General features: G+C 35.2%; 1 protein-coding gene across 1 annotated transcript; it reads left to right on the forward strand.

The window, feature by feature from the left end:
• Nucleotides 1–11,487: 11,487 nt before the first annotated feature.
• Nucleotides 11,488–16,779, forward strand: LOC124370333 (nucleolar and coiled-body phosphoprotein 1-like). The gene is made up of 3 exons (XM_046828622.1): nucleotides 11,488–11,875; nucleotides 12,713–13,059; nucleotides 16,633–16,779. The coding sequence occupies exons 1-3, from the start codon at nucleotides 11,488–11,490 to the stop codon at nucleotides 16,777–16,779; spliced, it is 882 nt and encodes a 293-aa protein (XP_046684578.1).
• The last annotated feature ends 3,404 nt before the right edge of the window (nucleotides 16,780–20,183 follow it).

Consider the following 20,183-nt stretch of genomic DNA (forward strand, 5'->3'; position numbering starts at 1 on the left):
CCTGCTGAGGCCCTCAGGATGTATTCATTTCTTACATTTCACACTATCATAACGATGGTTAAGAACACAATCATTGTATGTCCATTTTTTAAAACTTTCGGAAAAATTAAAAAGAACATTTCAAAGTTGGGGGAAGCCTGTCTATCATGCTTTAATTATACCATAAAACAGTTAGTCCTCATCATTGTTATCTGTAAGAATATCTGGGACTCCATATTTAGAGATGTCAGAACTTTCTGAATTGGATTTTTCGTTCTTTTACCAAGACGCCTAGACCTTTTTGAGTTCAAGGGAACAAAATAAATTCTAATCATTCTCATCTTCGACAACATACGGGACTACATCCTTGGATTTGTCTGAAGCTGGGATGTCATTGATTAGAGTGGAATAACAATTTGGAATCACCCCTGTATTTAGAAGAGAAATGAGATCATTTTTCTTGGCCTTAGATGTGGGGATCATTGACTTGTACTTGGGAGATAATTCAACTGTGCCCCAGGATAGTAAATGGTTGTCATTATCGTGATTACTAATAAAGCTCACATTCAGCTCTTGAAACTCAAGCTCATTTTGAAGCTCGTACTTGTACTGTATTGTGCAAGGCTCAGACTTTTGGAATCTTAACCGTTTAATCTTTAGCCAGTTTACTTGGGATTTATTCAGGTTTGTAGTTCTGTTCTTCATGACTTCATGTCCAAGCTTGCTCAAGTCTAGGATTTCAGAGAACTGAAGTTTTTACTGTATAGGGACTTGGCTTCTTTCTTGCCATTTCAATTAGGATACTTCATTCTCTGGTAGTATATATTTTTTTGTGTTTTCTTGCACGCTCAATTGTTGCATGCATGGAATCGGCTTCCAGATAACTGTGCCCAGGTTCCATGAACTTCATATCTATGGTATCGATGTGGGTTTTATTCACTGCATACAACATTGCAGCTGCAATATATTGATTCCTGTTCTGTCCCTCACAAGTATCCGAATATGTAATAAGATGAGTAACAGTCTCAGGTAAGCCATTAATGTATGATAATAGGCCAGTGCCTATTTCACAAGATCCCTTCATTCCATTACATTCGTCCCATAAATAACACAAACCATCCCCATCTGAATCATAAATTGTAAAGTTTTAAACAGACAATTTCCGCTTATAATAAATTTGGCAATCACCTGCATAAGGCACAGACATAACTGCTTGTAAATCAAAAGTTGCAGTAATTTGATTATCAACTTTATCTACCGTGTATTTTTTCTTCATATCCATTGCTTCCTCTTTTCTCCTACAGTGAACTTGGTAAGCTTCTTCAAATGGGCTCTTACTCGTATCTTCAACACGGTTATAATGGTTGCATTTGGTGCACTGGTCTTTTTTGGGGACGTAAGTTGCGAGAGGGGGTCGTAAGATCTAAATATTGTACGATAACTATACTCTGAAACAGGTTCTAAGTTTTTCTCAGTACAATCCTTGACATACAGTCTATAAAGTTCTGCTAAGTTTAGTTTCTGGAGACAGATACAGTTTTTTTAGTGTGTTTTCCTGGAGTAATGTGATTCCATCCTTGGGAAACTGTCTATGTGTTTCTTTTACAAGATTTACTACTTCTGGTTTTGTTTTGTTTGGTGCACACCTTCCTTTCCTACCATCAGAAACCGACATATACTCCACTTGATGATTTTTTTAATGCCAAATCAATTATTTGAAAACTTATTTGGAAAACAGAGCAGAAGAATTTCAAGCAAACCCTATGTTTATTTTTTTTCTCATCTGGTAAATAATACCACAGACAATGGAATACGTTTTCTATACAGACAGTTAGCGACCGTGCGCAAAAATTTAGTTAGTGGATGACAGCATCAGAGAGCACTAGTGTCGCGCTAGGCCTCACTCCCGTTGCCAATAGCAACAGCAGTAAACACATGCGCTGGCACTGGCGCGGCGCGGCAGATACACTTCCTCGTCACCTCACCGCTGCTCTTGCTCAGTGCTCGCTCAGTAGTCTTGCTGCCTCGTACAGTACACACTCCTGTCTTTGCCTGAGTGTTTTCAATACCTCAAAATATAAATCTGCGGTCAGGAAAATCTCGTTCAATTCCCATCTTTCCTCTAATGCAAATTAAGTTAAACAACATAAAGGTATTAAAAGTAATTCTTTAAAAATGTTTGTTCCCGTTACTAAACACAGAAATAAATATTTCTTTTATTTTGTAACTAATAAAATTATATATATTGAATCGTTGAATTGAACTATGCATTGAATCATGTTTTGTCTATAGACTATACAGTACCTACGTCTTAATCCCAATACTGTACGCAATGTAACTTGTATTTTTGAAATTGAGAAATCTTATACAACGTTAAGCTTGTTAATTAGGTTATATTCCAATAATATAGGATATTAACAACAACAACAATAACAAAAACACCAATCAAATAAGCTTCATTGTATAAAAAGCCTTATACGTGCATCTTATGAAATCCTAACCATGATACTACATGAATCAATCAGCCTAATTTTTTGCTCAGTTAGTAAAATCATAGAAATATTAAATGTAACTAGAATGCTAAAATCGAATGTCTGTATTTTAAAAATCAGGTTAATCAGATGACGTTAAGTTCTAATCATGACAATAAATTCAACTAGAGCAAAAAGAAAACAAATATTGTGGAAATAAAATGAAAAGTTTTATTTAGAACAAATCTTCTAAAATAATTTTCAGCTGAACAATAATAAGTAACAGTACATTAAAATATATTGATGAAAATATTATTCTAAGAATTAAACAAAAGATAAGTATCAGCACTGAAATACGAAAACAATTAAAAAAGCAGAATTTATCATTTATGTGGCACACAATGTTAAAAATACTAGATTAAATTAAATATTCTTCAGTAAAGCCCCTGCAGGACTTACATTCACATGAGATCTGATGAATCACTCAAATATTAAGTGAAAATGATCAGCAAAAATCCCTTATTTATCTTAAGTACAAATGTTTACTCTGAGAAAATACAAACTTTATATTTCTAAATACACGCAGACCAAGTTCGTAATTAATATTTATAAAATACATAAACCATAAATTGTAGTGTAGAGCAATCTGACATACAATACACAATGGAATAAACCCTGAGTTACAAAAGCTGATACAAGTTTATTACTACACTGTATTTACATCGATACAAATTTCATTCTATAAATAAACAATTTTTTTGAAACAAAAATAATATTTACAACATGTAAAAAACAGAACGTATCTTAATTGCAATTAAGCTGTCCGAGCAAGAGCAGGTTTAGTCGGATATCACAGTGCACAATATTCTTGTTAAATTAATAACATATATTAATTAATTATTACGTAACACTAAATTGCACTTTTTAAGCAAGGAAGGGACAAGAAAAGGCATAGGTGTTCATAGTGTGTCTTAAAACACTGAAACCTTTTTATCTACCAGTATTTAATCACATTTCACCCATACATAATTTTTACTCGTGTCCGAGGATTTTAATTTTTCCTTCAGTAGTTTTTTTCATTTGACTTGAAATCCATTTACACTGTTTATGCAGCAAAACTTTGAACAAATGTTTAAGCACAAATGTTGAGTTTTCTTTACACTGTACGCATGAAATGGCATCGCATGAGATGACTTTGTCAGTTGCTTTCATGAGTCTTTTCACAACATTTGCTTTATGAGCCACTTTCTTAAATAACTTTTTGTAGGTTTTGATGGCAATCTCAACAACATACATTAAGTTGACTGAGGGAGCTAAAAGTCCACTTGAGTCACTCACTTTCACGTTTGAAAAAGTTCTGTTCAGAATTAGAAGTTCTTTGTGACTTGACAGCTTAGATTGTTTGTCGCACATTTTGCTTAAACACTGTTCACATTTAAACTTTCTATGATATGTGTGGGCCAAATAACCTGCAAAATATACTGTAGAACATTCTTCTAAGGTAACAATACTGAAATCGTCCGAATTGAGGATCATTTGACTTTGGAAATCATTTGCTGATGCTTCGTCTTCTTCAGACGAATTTGATGAATCTGAAAGCGGTGTTGCTTCCTTACTCTGGACTGTGACGTCTTCCCACCTGTTGCCTAGGTCTAGAAGTGCATCATAGTCAGGATTATATGATGTGGTTTTGGGTGGTTCTAGGAATTGCTGAATAGTGAGTATACGCATTGTACCTCTAAGTACTCGGACACTTGGATTTCGATTCCACCCACCCCTTTGTCTGATTGAAGAAAATAAATTTTCAAGTGGGTCTTGGTTTAGTCTTGATGTAAGTATGTATTTACAGCCTTCTGATGATAAAAGTTCAGTGTATGCGCGGATTGTTAGTATGAAGCCATCGAAACAGGGTGGTCTTGAAACTTTGGGACTTAATTTCTTAAGGTTGGTAAACAGGTCCAAGGCGTTGGCAAAAAGGGCATTTATATGGCTGTTACTTGAGCTTAATGCACAAGAGTCTGGATTTTTAGAATGGTGTGTTCTGCTGTTCATTGCATCAAATAAATTTTATTTGATTCAGAAAAGAGGACGTATCCAAAGCCGTATCGCTTTTTAGCTGGCCAATTTCGGTAACAGTTTTTAATGCCGCTGCTGTTGTGTGGCTGAATATCTGAGTTGCAAGAGAGAAACAGAGAGTTTTTGAAAGGGGTTTGGCCAGATATGTGCTGGTGTTAGTTGAGGAGCTGCTCTTGTACTTTCACTTTTGCTATCAATATCAAATAATTGTCTTATATCGGAAAATGAAATGGTCCGACCATCATAGACAAAGTCGTGGGTCAACAGATTGTTCCTAAGGGACTTCAAAAGATGAGGTGGATCAAAAAGTGCAACAACTTTTTGTCAACGACTTGTATAAAAATATGGTTTGTCAACAAATACACCTAAAGTCTTGTAGGCTTTGACATTTGTTGTTGACTGGTCACATACCATAGCTTTAACATTGAGGCCTGCATCTGTTATGTTATTGATGCATTCTTCGATTATAAGCCTTGTCTGACTACCCATCAGGCCTTTATCGGAAACAAAGTAACCAATTGGGAGTTTCCATTGATAAAACAATCCCCTAACCATAAAAACAGTTGCTTCCTTTGCAATCCTTTTGTGTCGACCAAGACTACCTATGTCTTCATAGCCTTCAATTAGGTCGTATTGTGGTGAATATTCTAAACATTTCTTTATAGACATTTCGTCGAACATCAAAACACATGCTTTTTCCAAAGTATTCATACTGTTTGATTTTAATTTAATTTGTTCCATTAGTGCTCTATTAAATCCTGTCATGAAGCATTTTTTTGTCGATATCCATATCCTTATTGTTGATTCTGCTGGCAAAATCAAACACTTTCGTAAATAGGTATACGTAGATGGAGATCTCAGGAACAAAGCGGTAGCAAATTTTTTTTCGTCGGAACTCCAATGCATGTTCTTTTTATGAATTTGCATTCTAAACAATATTTCGGCTTCTTTGGATTTGAATTTCAAACCTCCAAGCCTGCTGAACTTTAATAATTGGCATTTTAATCTTGAAATCTTGGCTCTTTTAGATGCCAAGTTTTTAGTTTGTGAGTTTATTTTAGACAGAAGCTTGTTTTTAGTTGGTGACTGAAATAAGGCTCTCTTAATCTTAGAAAGACATTGTCTTGCAGGTGATGCACTTTCTATCCATCCATGAACAGACGGCGAAACAGTTTCAACACTGAAGCTGGCTGAAGAGGTGCTCACGGTCGGAGATGGATGTTCTGTTAGAGACCTTCCGAGATATCTTCTAGGTGACTCTGCAGTACGTTTCACACGAGGAGAAGGAGAAGTTTGATGTGAAGGACCTGGAGTTGGCTCTTTTTCCTCTGAAGAATACTGTATAGGTACAGCATTATGGACGAGTCGACCACTAGGTAGAATGTCACCTTGTCGGAAATGCCTCTCACATAGCAGCTTCTTCTTCATCGATAACGGCGACAGTCCAATAAGATCTGGATTTCCTAGAATAAATTAATTTTTAATATAAATCTTATAATTTGATGTTAGGTCAAGGAATTCCAGTGTTCATTTCATCTGTGAATAAAAGCCGGCGCTTAATGGAAAAATTAAACTTCTGAACATCACACGTGTTCACACAAATATAGTGTAAGCATATATTATAAATGACTAATATCCTGTTATAACAATTTAATTCTTACCTGTTTTCTGAATCCATATATCACTATTTTCTCGTGGAAACCTAAACATCTTTAACCCTTTCACTTTAAACCTACTGTTAGAACAGTTTTTGTACGAACACCTAGTACCCGACATTTTCAACTAACAAATATAACTAACTGAACATCACACGTGTTCACACAAATATAGTGTAAGCATATATTATAAATGACTAATATCCTGTTATAACAATTTAATTCTTACCTGTTTTCTGAATCCATATTTCACTATTTTCTCGTGGAAACCTAAACATCTTTAACCCTTTCACTTTAAACCTACTGTTAGAACAGTTTTTGTACGAACACCTAGTACCCGACATTTTCAACTTAACAAATACAACGCAGTAGCAGAACTTGAGTCAGTGGGAGGGTATCAGTACAGAGCGGGTGAGAGGTGGGGAAGTGAAGTGAGCCGCGCCAGCAGTAGAACGTGATCAGTAGGAGTGTGTCTGGTTCACAGCGGGTGAGTGGAGGGGATGCGCGCCGCGCCGTTGAATTAGCAACAGTGGGACAAGAGAACTCGTGGCGGTACACCTAGCGCTCCACACGGCGCTCGCTGAAACTAAAGTCCAAATGTCTGTATAGAAACGTATCCATTGTCTGTGATAATACTCTCTAGACTTGTGTTTTTTTCCTACCAGAGTTTTCATTTCTTATCCTGAACAGGCGTTTCCTTCACCAAATTTGAAAGAGATACTTTTTGCCTATCACTGTCAGCAATCTCCCAGTACTCCTCAAATAATGCTTTCTGCCAATTTACTGAAATTTTTGTTGAACATTTGAACCTACAGGTACAATTTTCTAACAGTGCAAATTTTTTCTCTGGCATAACTATTTCTTTTTGTGTTACATAGGACCTACCACTCATTCTATTTTTCTTTCGGATGTTCCGCTCCCAAGACGCAGGGTCAGGTTTTTGTTTCCTAGTGTTTTTACTTTCCTGTCGGTTATCAATTGTTTCTTCAGGGGTTTTATCAACCAACTCTTCTTCATTTGTCCGTATACTAATTACTGTTGCTGCGACTTGTTTGTCTTCTGGGACCAGCTCAAAATTTTCTGCTACAGGTTCAATTCCTTCATCTGCCAGTAGCTCAAAGTTTTTACCTACCTGTTGGTTTTCTGGGACTACCAAAAAACTTTCTGCAACTTCATGTCCTTTCGTGATTAATTCAAAAATGTCCTCTTCTGGGTTGTCGGTCTGTAAAATTATGTCACCAATATCTTCTTGAAGCATACTACTGCCGCATAAATCATACGTCCCTTCTTCTATGTCAAAGCTTGAGCAATTAAGTGCTAGAGAATCATTGATTCTCTCAGCTACATCTGGAACAATAGAACAGAAACATTATTTTGTAAACATGGTATATTCTTTATATCAGTATTATTGAGGTAACATGTTGAGCTTAGAAGTATCTTTTCAAACTTATTTACTAACACAAATAAAGGTATGCCTTAACTCTGGTTTCACTTTGTATAAACATAGTGGGGTGTGTCAGTGTGTGTATAATTATATATACTGTATTTGTTTTCTTATCATTATGTACAAGGTTGTATAACATCTTAATGGACACAATGTAATGTACCTGTTAATGGAATCATCGATGACATCGGGTTTTTTTTCATCTTCGCTGTTCAAGACTTCTTCGCTGTTTAAAGTTGTGCTTAGATCGTGATGGTTTGGGTCTTTTAATATTTTTGGTGTTTCAATTGGTTTTATTGCATTAAGACTGTAGTTAACCGTACCTGTGAATGGAATGATTGACAGTGCTGGAGTTTCCTCCTCTAACACTTCTTTGCTGTTTAAGGTTAAGACTTCATAGTTTTCTGAAAGGTTATGACGTTGCTCAGATGATGGTATTTCCAATAATGGAATTGCTAATGGTAACAGGTTTTCCTCTTCAAACACCCTATTCCCGCTTGTAGATTCATGTTTCTCTGAAACCAAAATGAATACTTTCATTAATGTACTTCTACTAGACATAAAATTGTGCATAATTTAGGTTAGGTAATACGTTAACCTGAAGATCAAAATGGTGATTTGGATTAGAAAAATGACTAGTGTTCGAGGAATTTAATGGCAATATATGATAAATTTGTGTAATCTGTGTATTAAAATTTATTTACAAAATAAATTAACTAAATTTCTAACCTATTTCAGCTTACCCTTGGAAATGCTGGTCAAAGATGAGTTCTCTTGTAAAGTAATCAAATGTGTGTTAGTTGATTTTACTTTCCTCTTCTTCAGCATACTTAACATCAACGCTCCACAACTTTCCATTGTGAAATAACATTAAAATAGTGTTGTTAAAGTATTATTAATTGATTATACAACACTAACAATGATCACACTATCAACTTCTGGACATCAATTCAATAATATAGCTGAAACCTGAGACTGAGAGCTTGATTATTACTGCACAGATGTTGTAAGTCCGGACATACTATATGTGAGCACTGAATAGTTATGGCAATACCGACTGATTTAAAAGAACGCAAAGACATACATTAAGTGTGCTTTTCCAACAGCTTTGTCTTTTTCGTTATATGTAGTGCATAGATATTGCAAGTTTGGACATAAAATATTTGTGAACATCATAGATTTGACAACACTGTCCGTTTTAAAGAATTTAGGGACATACTTTAAAGTACTTTAGTATATTGTATATGTATATAGTATTGTAGTACTTTAAAGTACTAAGCATACTTAAAGTGTGCTTTACCAATTATAGCTACCTCATTTTGAACACATAACTAATGCTTAAATGAAGTTAGTCTGGACATACACTATGTGTGCACACTGAAATTTGTCCTATTCTTGTGTTGTACAATTGAAGGACATGCAATAAGTGTGTACTTTATACATCTGTCTGGCTTAGTTTTGATACAATTAGTTTTTTCAAGCTTTTTGATATTATTATTTGGAATGGATATACAATGTTTGTGCATATTGAAAGAGAACACTTCCAGCTTACAGTGATACCAATATCTCATTTTCACAAAAAAATGTGCCTACAATGATTGTGCTCTTAACCATCGATAAGTAGTGCGATGTTTTGTGTCCTCAGTGCTGCACTCCTTGCAGAGGCAAAGCATTATTCCAGGCAACTGTTTTATTCCAAAAGTGTCCTTCTATGTAGAAGGTCTATTATCAGGTGGGGGGCATTGTTTTTTATTCTAATCCATTCATTTCCAATATCCAAAATAATGGTTTGAATTTATATTAGACGGCTCATTGATTTTTCATTATTTGATATTTTTATACTCAGAATTTCAATATGTAGGTGCTGCGGAGCATTCTATTCATAATGTCGAAGGTAACCTTTTTCCAATATTTCAGAGTTTTCCTTTTATCAAGATAGGTGTAACAACCTAGTTCCTTTGCGTAGTCAACCTGTTCTCAGTTCATTTAATTCTCTTTTCCTGTGGATCATCGTAACGTGTTCTTTTGTTGAAAAACATCTCAAATAGTAATCATTGACTACTACTGTACCTTCATGCCCCACAGGTGATGGTTTTTTATTCGGTAGACACTGCTGCAAAATTTTCTGGATTTAGTACCAATTAGAGATTCATCCACTGAAATTTGCTGGTGTGCAGTGTAGTGACATCTACATAAAACATTTTCATGCTGAACAATTGGGTTAATTTTCGCAGGGATCATATCGCACCCCGAATGCAATAGTGCCACAACTAAAAAATGTAATTTCTCAGTACGTGCTAAATAATGTTTATAATGATATAAAAATTTAGTAATTTTATTATTTAAAATACTAAAAAATCGCATAATGTTCGTAAACATTTTACCTAATTATTTACACATTAATTAACTTAATACTTACATTAATACAGATATAATTTAAATAAATCATACGGTACTTTGAGTTGTTTCAGTGTTCATGAAATATAACCAGTTATATTTTGGACTTGTTCATCGTTGTTTTAAACTGAAAGCTAATAATTATTCAGGTAAAACATTACTGATAGATGGAAATAAGAAAAAACTCAAATTTATGACACATCTTTTATTATAAAACAATTTACTTTAAAAGAACAAAGGTATACAAAAGTGTCAAATCGGTTTCAGGTAAAAATAATAAAACAGTTTAATGGCATAATAACAAGCTCCAAATTACTTCTAAGTCATTATTAAATGTGTATTTGTACGGAGGACAGTCAATTACAAATGGAATTATAGTATCCTTCATAAAATTTTGGAATATGATGAGATCTTAACAGATCCTCAATGTCTTTTTCTTCCTCTCTCCAATTTGAAGCTTGTCTGAGTATGCTGGGGAGCAAACAATCTCCTTAAAAGAAACTGCTAGTTTATTGGATGACTTTTTTCTTCTACGACGACTTTTCTTAGGATTATTTACAGTTACCTAATCAGATGTCTCTGAATTTGTTTGATGTTTCGGATTAACCATGTCGACTTGAATCTTTAAGAAATTTTTTTTTCTTTGTATGAAGTCTTCACAAACATAAATAACTCTTGGTTCAGTTTTGGTAACATTGATTATTTTAATGTCGGCAATTTTTATGTTGCTATAGTATTTTGAATTGCAGTCGTCTTGTGTATTTAAGTCTTCTTGATTCAATGCTCCTTATACTTCAGCGCCAAAAGTAAAATTTGTCCCAAACTTTTTGGCCACCTGTTTCCAGTCAGTGAAGTCACTATGGCTCATTTCATTAACATTGTAAGCATCTCCAGTTTTTTTGGCAGATCGTATGATTCTGACCGTGTAAAGAGACCCTGACTTAAGAGATCTTTTTACACTTTTCTCTATTACACTATGAATATTATCGCCCTCATTTTGCGTGTGTCCTTTAATAAGGAACTTGTGGGTGATGGACTTAATATTAAGTACCTGTGTTGCATACAAGTACATTGCAAAAACAATTGAATTTTTCTGTTGCCCACAACAATTATCTGAACATAATGGGTGAAGTGAATAAAAAGTAGTATTTACTTGAAGTAAATACTTCGAAGTAGTAGCATTTTCTCAGAACGATGTGAATAATAATATACTTCCACTGGGTAGTAAGTACTTCGGGCCATCCGGATTTGGTGAAGCATTTACTACCGTAGTATTTACTACCCTATAGCACTTACTTCACTTTTATTTTCCTTCTCTTATCGATAACCCCTCACCGCATGTTGGTGAACAAAACTCAACGTTCCTACGGAGTCCTGTTTATCTGGGATATCCATGTACCGGCTCGTCGGTGCATGACTCACTTGTCTGCTGTCTGTCACTCACTTACCATTCTGGGTGCTGACTATGTCGTCAAGTGATGAGGCCGGTGACTGTGCTGACGTTGAGCGGGACGTTGTTAACAGAACACTTTTTGTGCGACTATTGAGTGAAAATTCAGTTGTCGTAGAAAAGTCTAAAGTGCCAAGTGTCATGTGTGCTAAGAAGAAAGCTTGGGATATCATATGTTCAGAATATTCTAAAGCCACCGGGAAAATAGTTACTCCGGTGCAACTCTCAAAAATGCTGAACAACATGAAAACAAAAATAAAGAAAAAAACTGATAGAACAGCAACTGGAAACAAAAAAATTAAACTTAAAGACTGGGAGAAAGAGTTCTTACTGCTCCTTACACAAGAAGAAAATCCTGTTTTTAAAAAGGTGCCGGGAGCTGCTTCAGTAGGAATTTGTGAAGGTGAATCTGCTAAAAACACAACCTCATCTAAACAGAAGGGAGCTGATATAACATGGAAGTAGAACACCAGCCAAGTTGTTCAGTGATTACATCAAAGCAGCCTGTGGTAGCTGTGAGAAAAGGAGCGAAAAGGCTGTCAATGCTAAAGTTGAATTAAAGACAGAAGGGTATTGGGACGAGCTCGACCGAAGACAGCCGAACTGCCTCACGAAGGCTCGCCCTACCGCTCCACCAATCACAGCCGAGCACTTTCCTTTACGACGGAGGCAGCGTTGTCACGTCTCCTCTGTTGTAGCTGTCATCCAGTAGGTATCAGCTGGGTGATGCGCAGTAGCAAAACCGTGCTTCATTACGTCATTGGTTGTTGGTTATGTATGTTGTTTCGTGTGGTGTTATTGCGCTTCTGTGTTCGTGGCCAAGTGTTTAACCCTTTTAGTGCCAACGTCCTAAAATTAGGACGTTGGATAATTGTATGAAGATTGCCAGCGTCCTATTTTTAGGACGTTTTGTAAAAAAAGATTAAAAATATATTTAGTAATTAAAATAAACATATCAGTAGTGTTTTGGAATCACAATAAAACAATCTTTCCAATTATTACTTTGTTTAATTCATACGACCAAACATAATAGCCGTATTTTGATTTTCAAGTTGGCTAATCTGTTTATTTTGTTCTATTGTTGTACTTGCATTGTTTGTGAATGTTTTGATTGTAGTACAATCTGTTAGTTTCTTATGTGTAACCATGAAACGTTCCCATTCACCAGTTAGTGAAAACACAATACTTCAAATTGTAGAAAATGATTATCTCTCTGACAGTTTTGTGAGTGATATTTCAGAATATGAAAAAGTGTCAAGTTCACCTTCAGTTGTTGACAGTGATGAAGACCCCACTTTCAATCCTAATAGACCAACCACTTCTACAGGTATTCGGGGACTAGGATTAAATAGAATAAATATAAGAATTGATACAGAATCGAGTGAATCTGATAGTGATTCGTCTGAAAATGAATCACCACGGCATCAAGGGGCTAGGCCTAACCAACAAGCCCACAGAATGGTACCTCCCAGACCTAGGCCTATCAATAGGGATGGAAACAATAGCTCTTCAGAAGAATCTGAGGATGGATCTGGTTGGGTTGATGTCAATGAAACCAATGACACTGAACATAGGCTAAAGCACTCCGTAAGTTTTATGGAACAGCCGGGAGTCAAGCACTGCCCTCCACAAAACTCCCCTCCAAGATCATATTTCAAACTTTTCTTCACCATTCCTTTAATTGAAATAATGGTCCAATTTACTAATAATTATACTACAGAATTTATTGATAAAAACCGGGATAGAAGAATGAAAGCTCAAAGTAGGCTAAAATCTTGGAGGCCAGTTACTATCAATGAAATGCAAGCTTTCCTTCTTATATTGATGTATATGGCTATAAAAAGACAAAACACTATTGCTTCATTTTGGTGTACACTTAAAAGTCAACTGATTCCTTGGTTTCCTAGAATGATGACAAGAAACCCCAAGCAATATTGCAATTTTTTTTCATTTGGTGGACACTACAAACTTAGCACAGCCAGGCGACCAAAACTATGATCCATGTGATCGATTCAAGCCACTGATAGAGCATATGAACCGGCTTTCAAAATTGTATTTTACACCTGATAAAAATGTATCAATTGATGAGAGCATGATTGCAACCAAGTCACACTCACAACTTTTGCAGTACATGCCTAAAAAACATCACCGGTGGGGAGTAAAATTATGGATGCTGTGTGATGCTGCTACCCACTATTGTATCAGTTTTTTTGTTTACAAAGGGGCTAAGGCTAATGATAAGACAACACTAAGAAACAAAGGTTTAGGCTTTACTGTAGTGGATACACTAATGAAAATGGCTAACTTGTTCAACAAGGGATACCATGTCTTTGTAGACAATTTTTTTACCTCTCTAAAATTGGCAAAATACCTATATTCTAAGGATACCTTCATAACTGGAACTCTGAAACATAATCGTAAGGGCATTCCTCCTCAAATGAAGCCAAAATTTAAAGTTGGCCAAACAAAATATCTCAGGAAAAGCAGTATGATTATGCTTGGCTACAGACAAAAAATGTCACAAAAAATGCAGGTTCTGTTATTGTCTACAAATGATGTTGCTGCATCAGAACGTAAGTCAAAACGGAGAGGAAATGTCGTTGTCATATCTTCAAAACCAAAAATGATTAGGAATTACAATAAAAATATGGGAGGTGTAGACGGATCAGATCAAATGCTATACCAGTATTTGGACGACAGGAAGAGTTTTAAATTTTGGAAAAAAGGTAACATTTAATCTCTTTTCCAGAATGTTGTTAAATGCATACATATTGTATAAATTAAACACCACAAAGCCTGTAACACATTTAGAATTTCTGGTGAGCATTGTAGATGAGCTAGGTGATCAGTGGCTTCAGTTGCAGGAAAATGCCACCTCTCCTAGACCTGCAGCAACCAACCGTGGTAGTGGTCATACTAATGTTCGACGATTTTTTGAAAAAGTTGGAGACAACAAGCAAAAAAACTGTTGTGTTTGTAGTGTTGAGAGCACTAAAGGAGGAGGAAAAAGAAAAAAATCCTTGTATATGTGTGTTAAGTGCAAGAGAGGGGTGCACACAAAGTGTTACCCTTCACACTTCTGCTGAGTTTTTTGTTTATGATTTTTCTATGTGTACATATATGTAAATAGTTACTTGTTATTTTTAGTGTTTATAAGTGAACAATTAATTTTTATTCTTTCAAAAACAAGATACGATAATGAAAAGTGAAAATATTTGCAAGGTTGACTAACTAATATTGTTATAGTAACCAGAAACATTAGTTGACATTTAATTCACAAAATGGAATGTTTTCCTGGTAAGTAAAATTTTACATGTTTTTTTTTTAAGTTAGCATTTTCAAATTTTGAGATTTTGTTCAGAATTAAATGAGGAATTGAGTCATGTACCTAATGTTGTGCTAATGTGATTTTTTTCTGTACTGTATTTCAAGTCAAACTCAAAAAATATATATTCTTTTTATTTTTTACTAAGTATTTTTACCTTAAAAAATAAACAAATTTGGTTGTATAATTAATTATATTTTTGAAAAATACAATTATCTAGGAGTAATATAAAAAAAGAAATAGGAATTTATCTTAAAAAATGGTCCAGTTATAGTTTTTTAAAGAAAATGAGTAATTTTTGGCCAAAAGTGGCTGGCAATCTTGGTACAGACATGTGTGTGAAGGCCTGGCACTTTCAGTATAACTGTAACAAATTATGCTTGGCACTAAAAGGGTTAAACAGTATTTTTCAAGACTAAACCTTATTTGAAAGACAAGTGTACGCACGTACTTTCTAGTGTTACATTTTTGTGACAGACATTATTTAATTACTGTTAATTCCGTACCATGTCTCAGTGCACTGAAACAGTGATAAAAAAACGCGGTAGGCCCCGCACTCGCGTGATAAGTGTGCCTTACACCAAGGTTGGAGAAAAAGGCGTTCCATTGCGAAGCCAATCCCGGGAGTTGGTTTGTCGAGTGAGAGACTACTTCCAGCGAGAGAAAATTAACAAAGGACCGATACTTCCAGTAGAAAAAGTTATCGAAAGAACTGCTGCGGCTTTGGAGATAGGAAAAAATACAGTTGTGATAATTGGAAAGGAGAAAATACAAAGTGAACAGAGTGGCTTGAAACTGAACACTCCTGATAAAAAAAAATTCGAGGTTTAAGCCTGTTACGGAGCTGGACGCCTTTCAAAAAGATACCATCCGCCGCCATGTCTACGGATTCTTCGTAAGAAGAGAGTATCCCACAGTAAGGAAGCTACAAGTAAGTCTTGCAGAAGCAGATCTTTTTCGTGGAAGCAAATCATCTATTGCCATTATATTGAAGAGATTGGGTTTCAAACACAAGAAATTGGCAGCCGTAAAATATTAATGGAAAGAGGAGATATCATTGCTTGGAGGTGCAGATTTCTTAGAGAAATAAAAGATTTAAATTTTGAGGAAATAGTTTGGCTTGATGAAACTTGGGTAAATTCTGGGCACTGTAAAAAAATTGGATGGACTGATGATTCTGTTGAAGGCACGTTTCCTGTTCCCGTTGGAAAAGAGGGGAGGATAATTCTTTTGCATGCTGGCAGCTCTGCTGGATTTATTCCTGACTGTGCATTACCTTTTTACATCAAAGAAAACCAACGAGTATCATGAAGAGATGAACCACAAAGTATTGTCAAAATGTTTTCAAGATGCTTTACTTCCAAACCTAACGAGGCCCTCGCTCATAGTAATGGACAATGCAAAGTACCACTCAAAAGTAGTTGACAAACCACCTAACAGCAGTTCTAGAAAGGATGAAATAATAGAGTGGTTAAATAATCATGACATACAGTATGAAAAGGCGATGTTAAAAGCCGAATTGTTAGAACTTATTCAAAGAAAAAAAACCTCAGACAAAATATGAAGTCGACGAAATTGCGAAGAAAACATGGTCACCGAGTACTTCGTTCTGCCACCATACTACTGTCACTTCAATCTTATAGAATTAATCTCAAGTAAAGGAATATGTTGCAAGAAGCAACAGGAAATTTAACATAACTGAAATATTACAGTTGACGAAAGAGGGGTTGGAACGTGTAACAGAGTCTGATTAGAAGAAGGTAGTAGACCACACGAAGAATATAATCCTAGATGCTTGGAAAAATCAAGGGTTGATGGAAGACTCCGTTGAGCAGATGGTAATAAACATCGGCAATGACAGCTCCAGTGAAGAGGATTCGGACAGTGACAGCAGTGACAATGAAGAGGAAGAACGCGGCAGTAACGTGAGTGGTATTTTCCCTCTCTCTCCGGTGGCAGAAAGAATGTTGGGACTTCGATGAACTGTAAAAAGCCGTATTGATTGATAGTTTGTAATGATTCGTAAATATTACACCTTACACATTACTAATAAAATTTGTTAAATGCATTTTAATGGCACTACTTATTTCCTGGTTAAAGTGTGCAGCCAAGTCAGTTGGCTTTTTGTATATGTACTGTTTAGTATTTAATTTACTCAAAAATAAAAGTAATTTCCAAAGAGGTTTTAACCGATTATAAAATGGGCGCTATTGAAAAATAAGTGAAAAAATTATAAGACTTAAATAAAAATAATCGACTCACTAAATCTTACATTTTATAAATAAATCCACATTTTCTATATATCAAATTGGTTTCCGAAATTGAATGATAAGAAAAAAAAAAAAAAAAAAAAAAAAAAAAAAGCACCCTTCATCACAAATCTGTGGTTTAAAGTTAGTAACATTTAGTAATAAATTAAAAATATAACAAGTTTCGAAATATTTTTACAGATTTTTTGTCAAGTAATTAGATTACGTTAAGTTGATCGATAAAAGTTACACTGAAGGAAATTTCATATCATAGTCGGATTGACGCCCTAGTCGCAAATTTTGCATTTTGGTCACCCTAGCAATTTAAGTTTAGACTCAACAATTAACAATTATTATCCTATAACGGTTTTAACAGGATACCTTTTATTGGTTAAAAATACTATCCTAAACGTGCTTTGTCAGGTTCAAACTACAGTATCTTTATTTGTTTTGAGTTGATTTTTGACCGCGGCACAGTGGTCATTTCAATGGATTTGCTAAGACTGAGTAAATAATTATAACTTAGCAGACTTGCATTTACTTAACGAATATAATTTTAGTTCTTTTCACTATACTCTTTGGTGTTTTGAAGGTAACTATTAACAGTAAAATGTACCATATTCAAATTATTGTTATTAGGCCTATGTATATATTTTCAATAATACACTCGTGGTTTCAGTAAAAATCTTTTACAAGGTTTTGATTTCTGACTCAATTACTTATAAAATAACAATTCTCAAAACAACGAACACTATTAATTTATCGCTTCGATAAATGTGTCCACATGTTTCCGCTGCGAACTACCCCTACCTAGAAGCGGTTGATGTGAACGCTGTGGATGATCGAGTCAGACAGAAAAACTTGGCAACACTGTAGCCGACCGGTCCCGAAGAGCCCCGAACCTCGGCCATCGCTGCCGGATCTCAATACCCTTCTGTCTTTAATTCGACTTTAGAAACGGACGAAACAAGGGATATGTCCACTCCGCAATTACAGCGTGCAGTGTTGCTGCAACAAATGGAACTCCAAAAAATCCAGATAGAAAAAGAAAGAATATTGCTAAACAATTTGAAGAAGACTGTCAATGATGCTTCAACTGACACGGAAGACTTATTTTCTTTGTTTGATTAATAAATAATTTGTTGTAAGTTCCAAATCCTATCCCCCCATATAAAAAGAAAATAAATAAATAAAAAATAATAAAATTAAAAAACAAAAAAAAATTATATAAAAAAATAATAATTAAAACAAAAAAACTATAAAAATCATGTGTGCCTGCGATCGTCGATTAAACAAGACATTTAGAAAACTGGAATCTTTTAGTTAATTTACCTGCAGAAGAGAACAAAATTCCAGTTCTGGAAACGTCGTGTTTAATTTGTAACACTTAACGATGACAAATGTCCGGAATTTCCTTTTATTCCTTTCAGATCAACCATCGTCAACAATTAACTTTAAACATAGAATTAACCTGTAAATAGAACCTGATGTCACCTCCTTGACAATAAAACGTAACAAAAATACAGCCCACATTTTAATGTTTTAAGTTTTTTACACCTGAAAAAGAGGATGATTTCCATTCCTCGAAACATAGTGTTATCATTTATTGTAACATTTAAAGATCACAAATGTCCGCAATCCTGTTATTCCTTCAAATCATCCATCGTCAATAACAAACTTTAAACAAAGAATACATACATATATATATATTTTAAATTTTTTTATAACACTTTAGAACAACATACATTTAACATAAGAGTACATCAATAATGCAAAATATTAACTTCAGATTTCACAAATATGGTCGATAAAATTAAAGTTAAGTATGAAATAATAACAGACGCCTAAACAAGCCTTAAAAATCAACTAAAAACAACCATCAATTACATTAATATATACATTTTGCAGCATAAAAAATGTCAAGTATTATTTAAAACAGAATTTGGATAATATCTTGACGCTTTTCAACACCTCGAGTTTTTGTTACAGCATTTTCTATTTGTTCTTCCGTAGCTAACTCTTCTTGTTCTTCTTCAAGGGCAGGATTTTCTTCAAGCTGATAGTCAAAGTTATCATTCAAATGTTTACTTATGTTATGTAGAACTGCACAGCTTACAATGAGTTTGGGAATTTTTTCCAGAGAAATCCTCACACAGTTTGCTATTATAGGAAACCTATTTTTAACTTGACCGAAAACTCTTTCAACAATAACTCTTTCTTGAGCGTGCAGCCGATTAAATTGTATTTCGTCTTGATTGCGGGGAGGTTTGAAGGGAGTAATAAGCCAAGGTGAAATGCCATACCCCGAGTCTCCCAACAGACAAGCAGCCCCATCATATCTGGCTATAACCTCTCTTACCTGGCTATTTCTCCAAATTCTCGAGTCGTGAACACTACCCCGGGCCATTCTGCACAGATGCTGGTGAATTGTTCGGTCGCATCACAAGTTGCCTGCACGTTTATACTCGGGTATCCTTTCCGGCACACATATTCATCACCAAACAATCTAGGTTTCAGAATTTCAATCTGTGTACAGTCAAGTGCACCAATAACCGAAGGCAGCCTAAAACGGGTCTGCCACAAGAGTTGAGCATCATTTATTTTTCTCACTGAATTCGGAAATTTAATCCAATGATGTGCTCGGTCAGTAATACAGTCCATAACATAGTGAAAGGTTTTACAAACCGTTGAGCGATCGACTCCGACATCTTCAGCCACTCCAATTTGAAATCCTGGATCAGCCACAGCGCGTAAAAAAATGTCCATTTTCCCCCTTGGTGTCAAAGCCCCTCGTCTTGTCTCATCACTTTCAGGCAGAAATTCAGCGGTCAAAAAATTAATGCTTTCATCCTCAAATCGTAAAAGTTGTTTGTCACTGACGTGCCGACACTCACGATATAACTTACGTTCACGAACGTGCATGAACATCGCCATAATGCCGACTGAACTAAAACGAAGTCTGACCTACACCAGACTCCACAAAAACGAAGCAGTTACTACAGCAAGGTAGTAGTTGCTAGGTTTTATTCACATGAATCTGGAGCAAATACTACGGGGTCCGGAAATATGAAGCAAGTACTACCCTTTATTCACTTGAAACGAAGTAATTGCTTCAAAATCAGTGTAACGAAGCAAGT

This window comes from Homalodisca vitripennis, unplaced genomic scaffold, assembly GCF_021130785.1.
Source record: "Homalodisca vitripennis isolate AUS2020 unplaced genomic scaffold, UT_GWSS_2.1 ScUCBcl_86;HRSCAF=1036, whole genome shotgun sequence".
NCBI lineage: Eukaryota > Metazoa > Arthropoda > Insecta > Hemiptera > Cicadellidae > Homalodisca > Homalodisca vitripennis.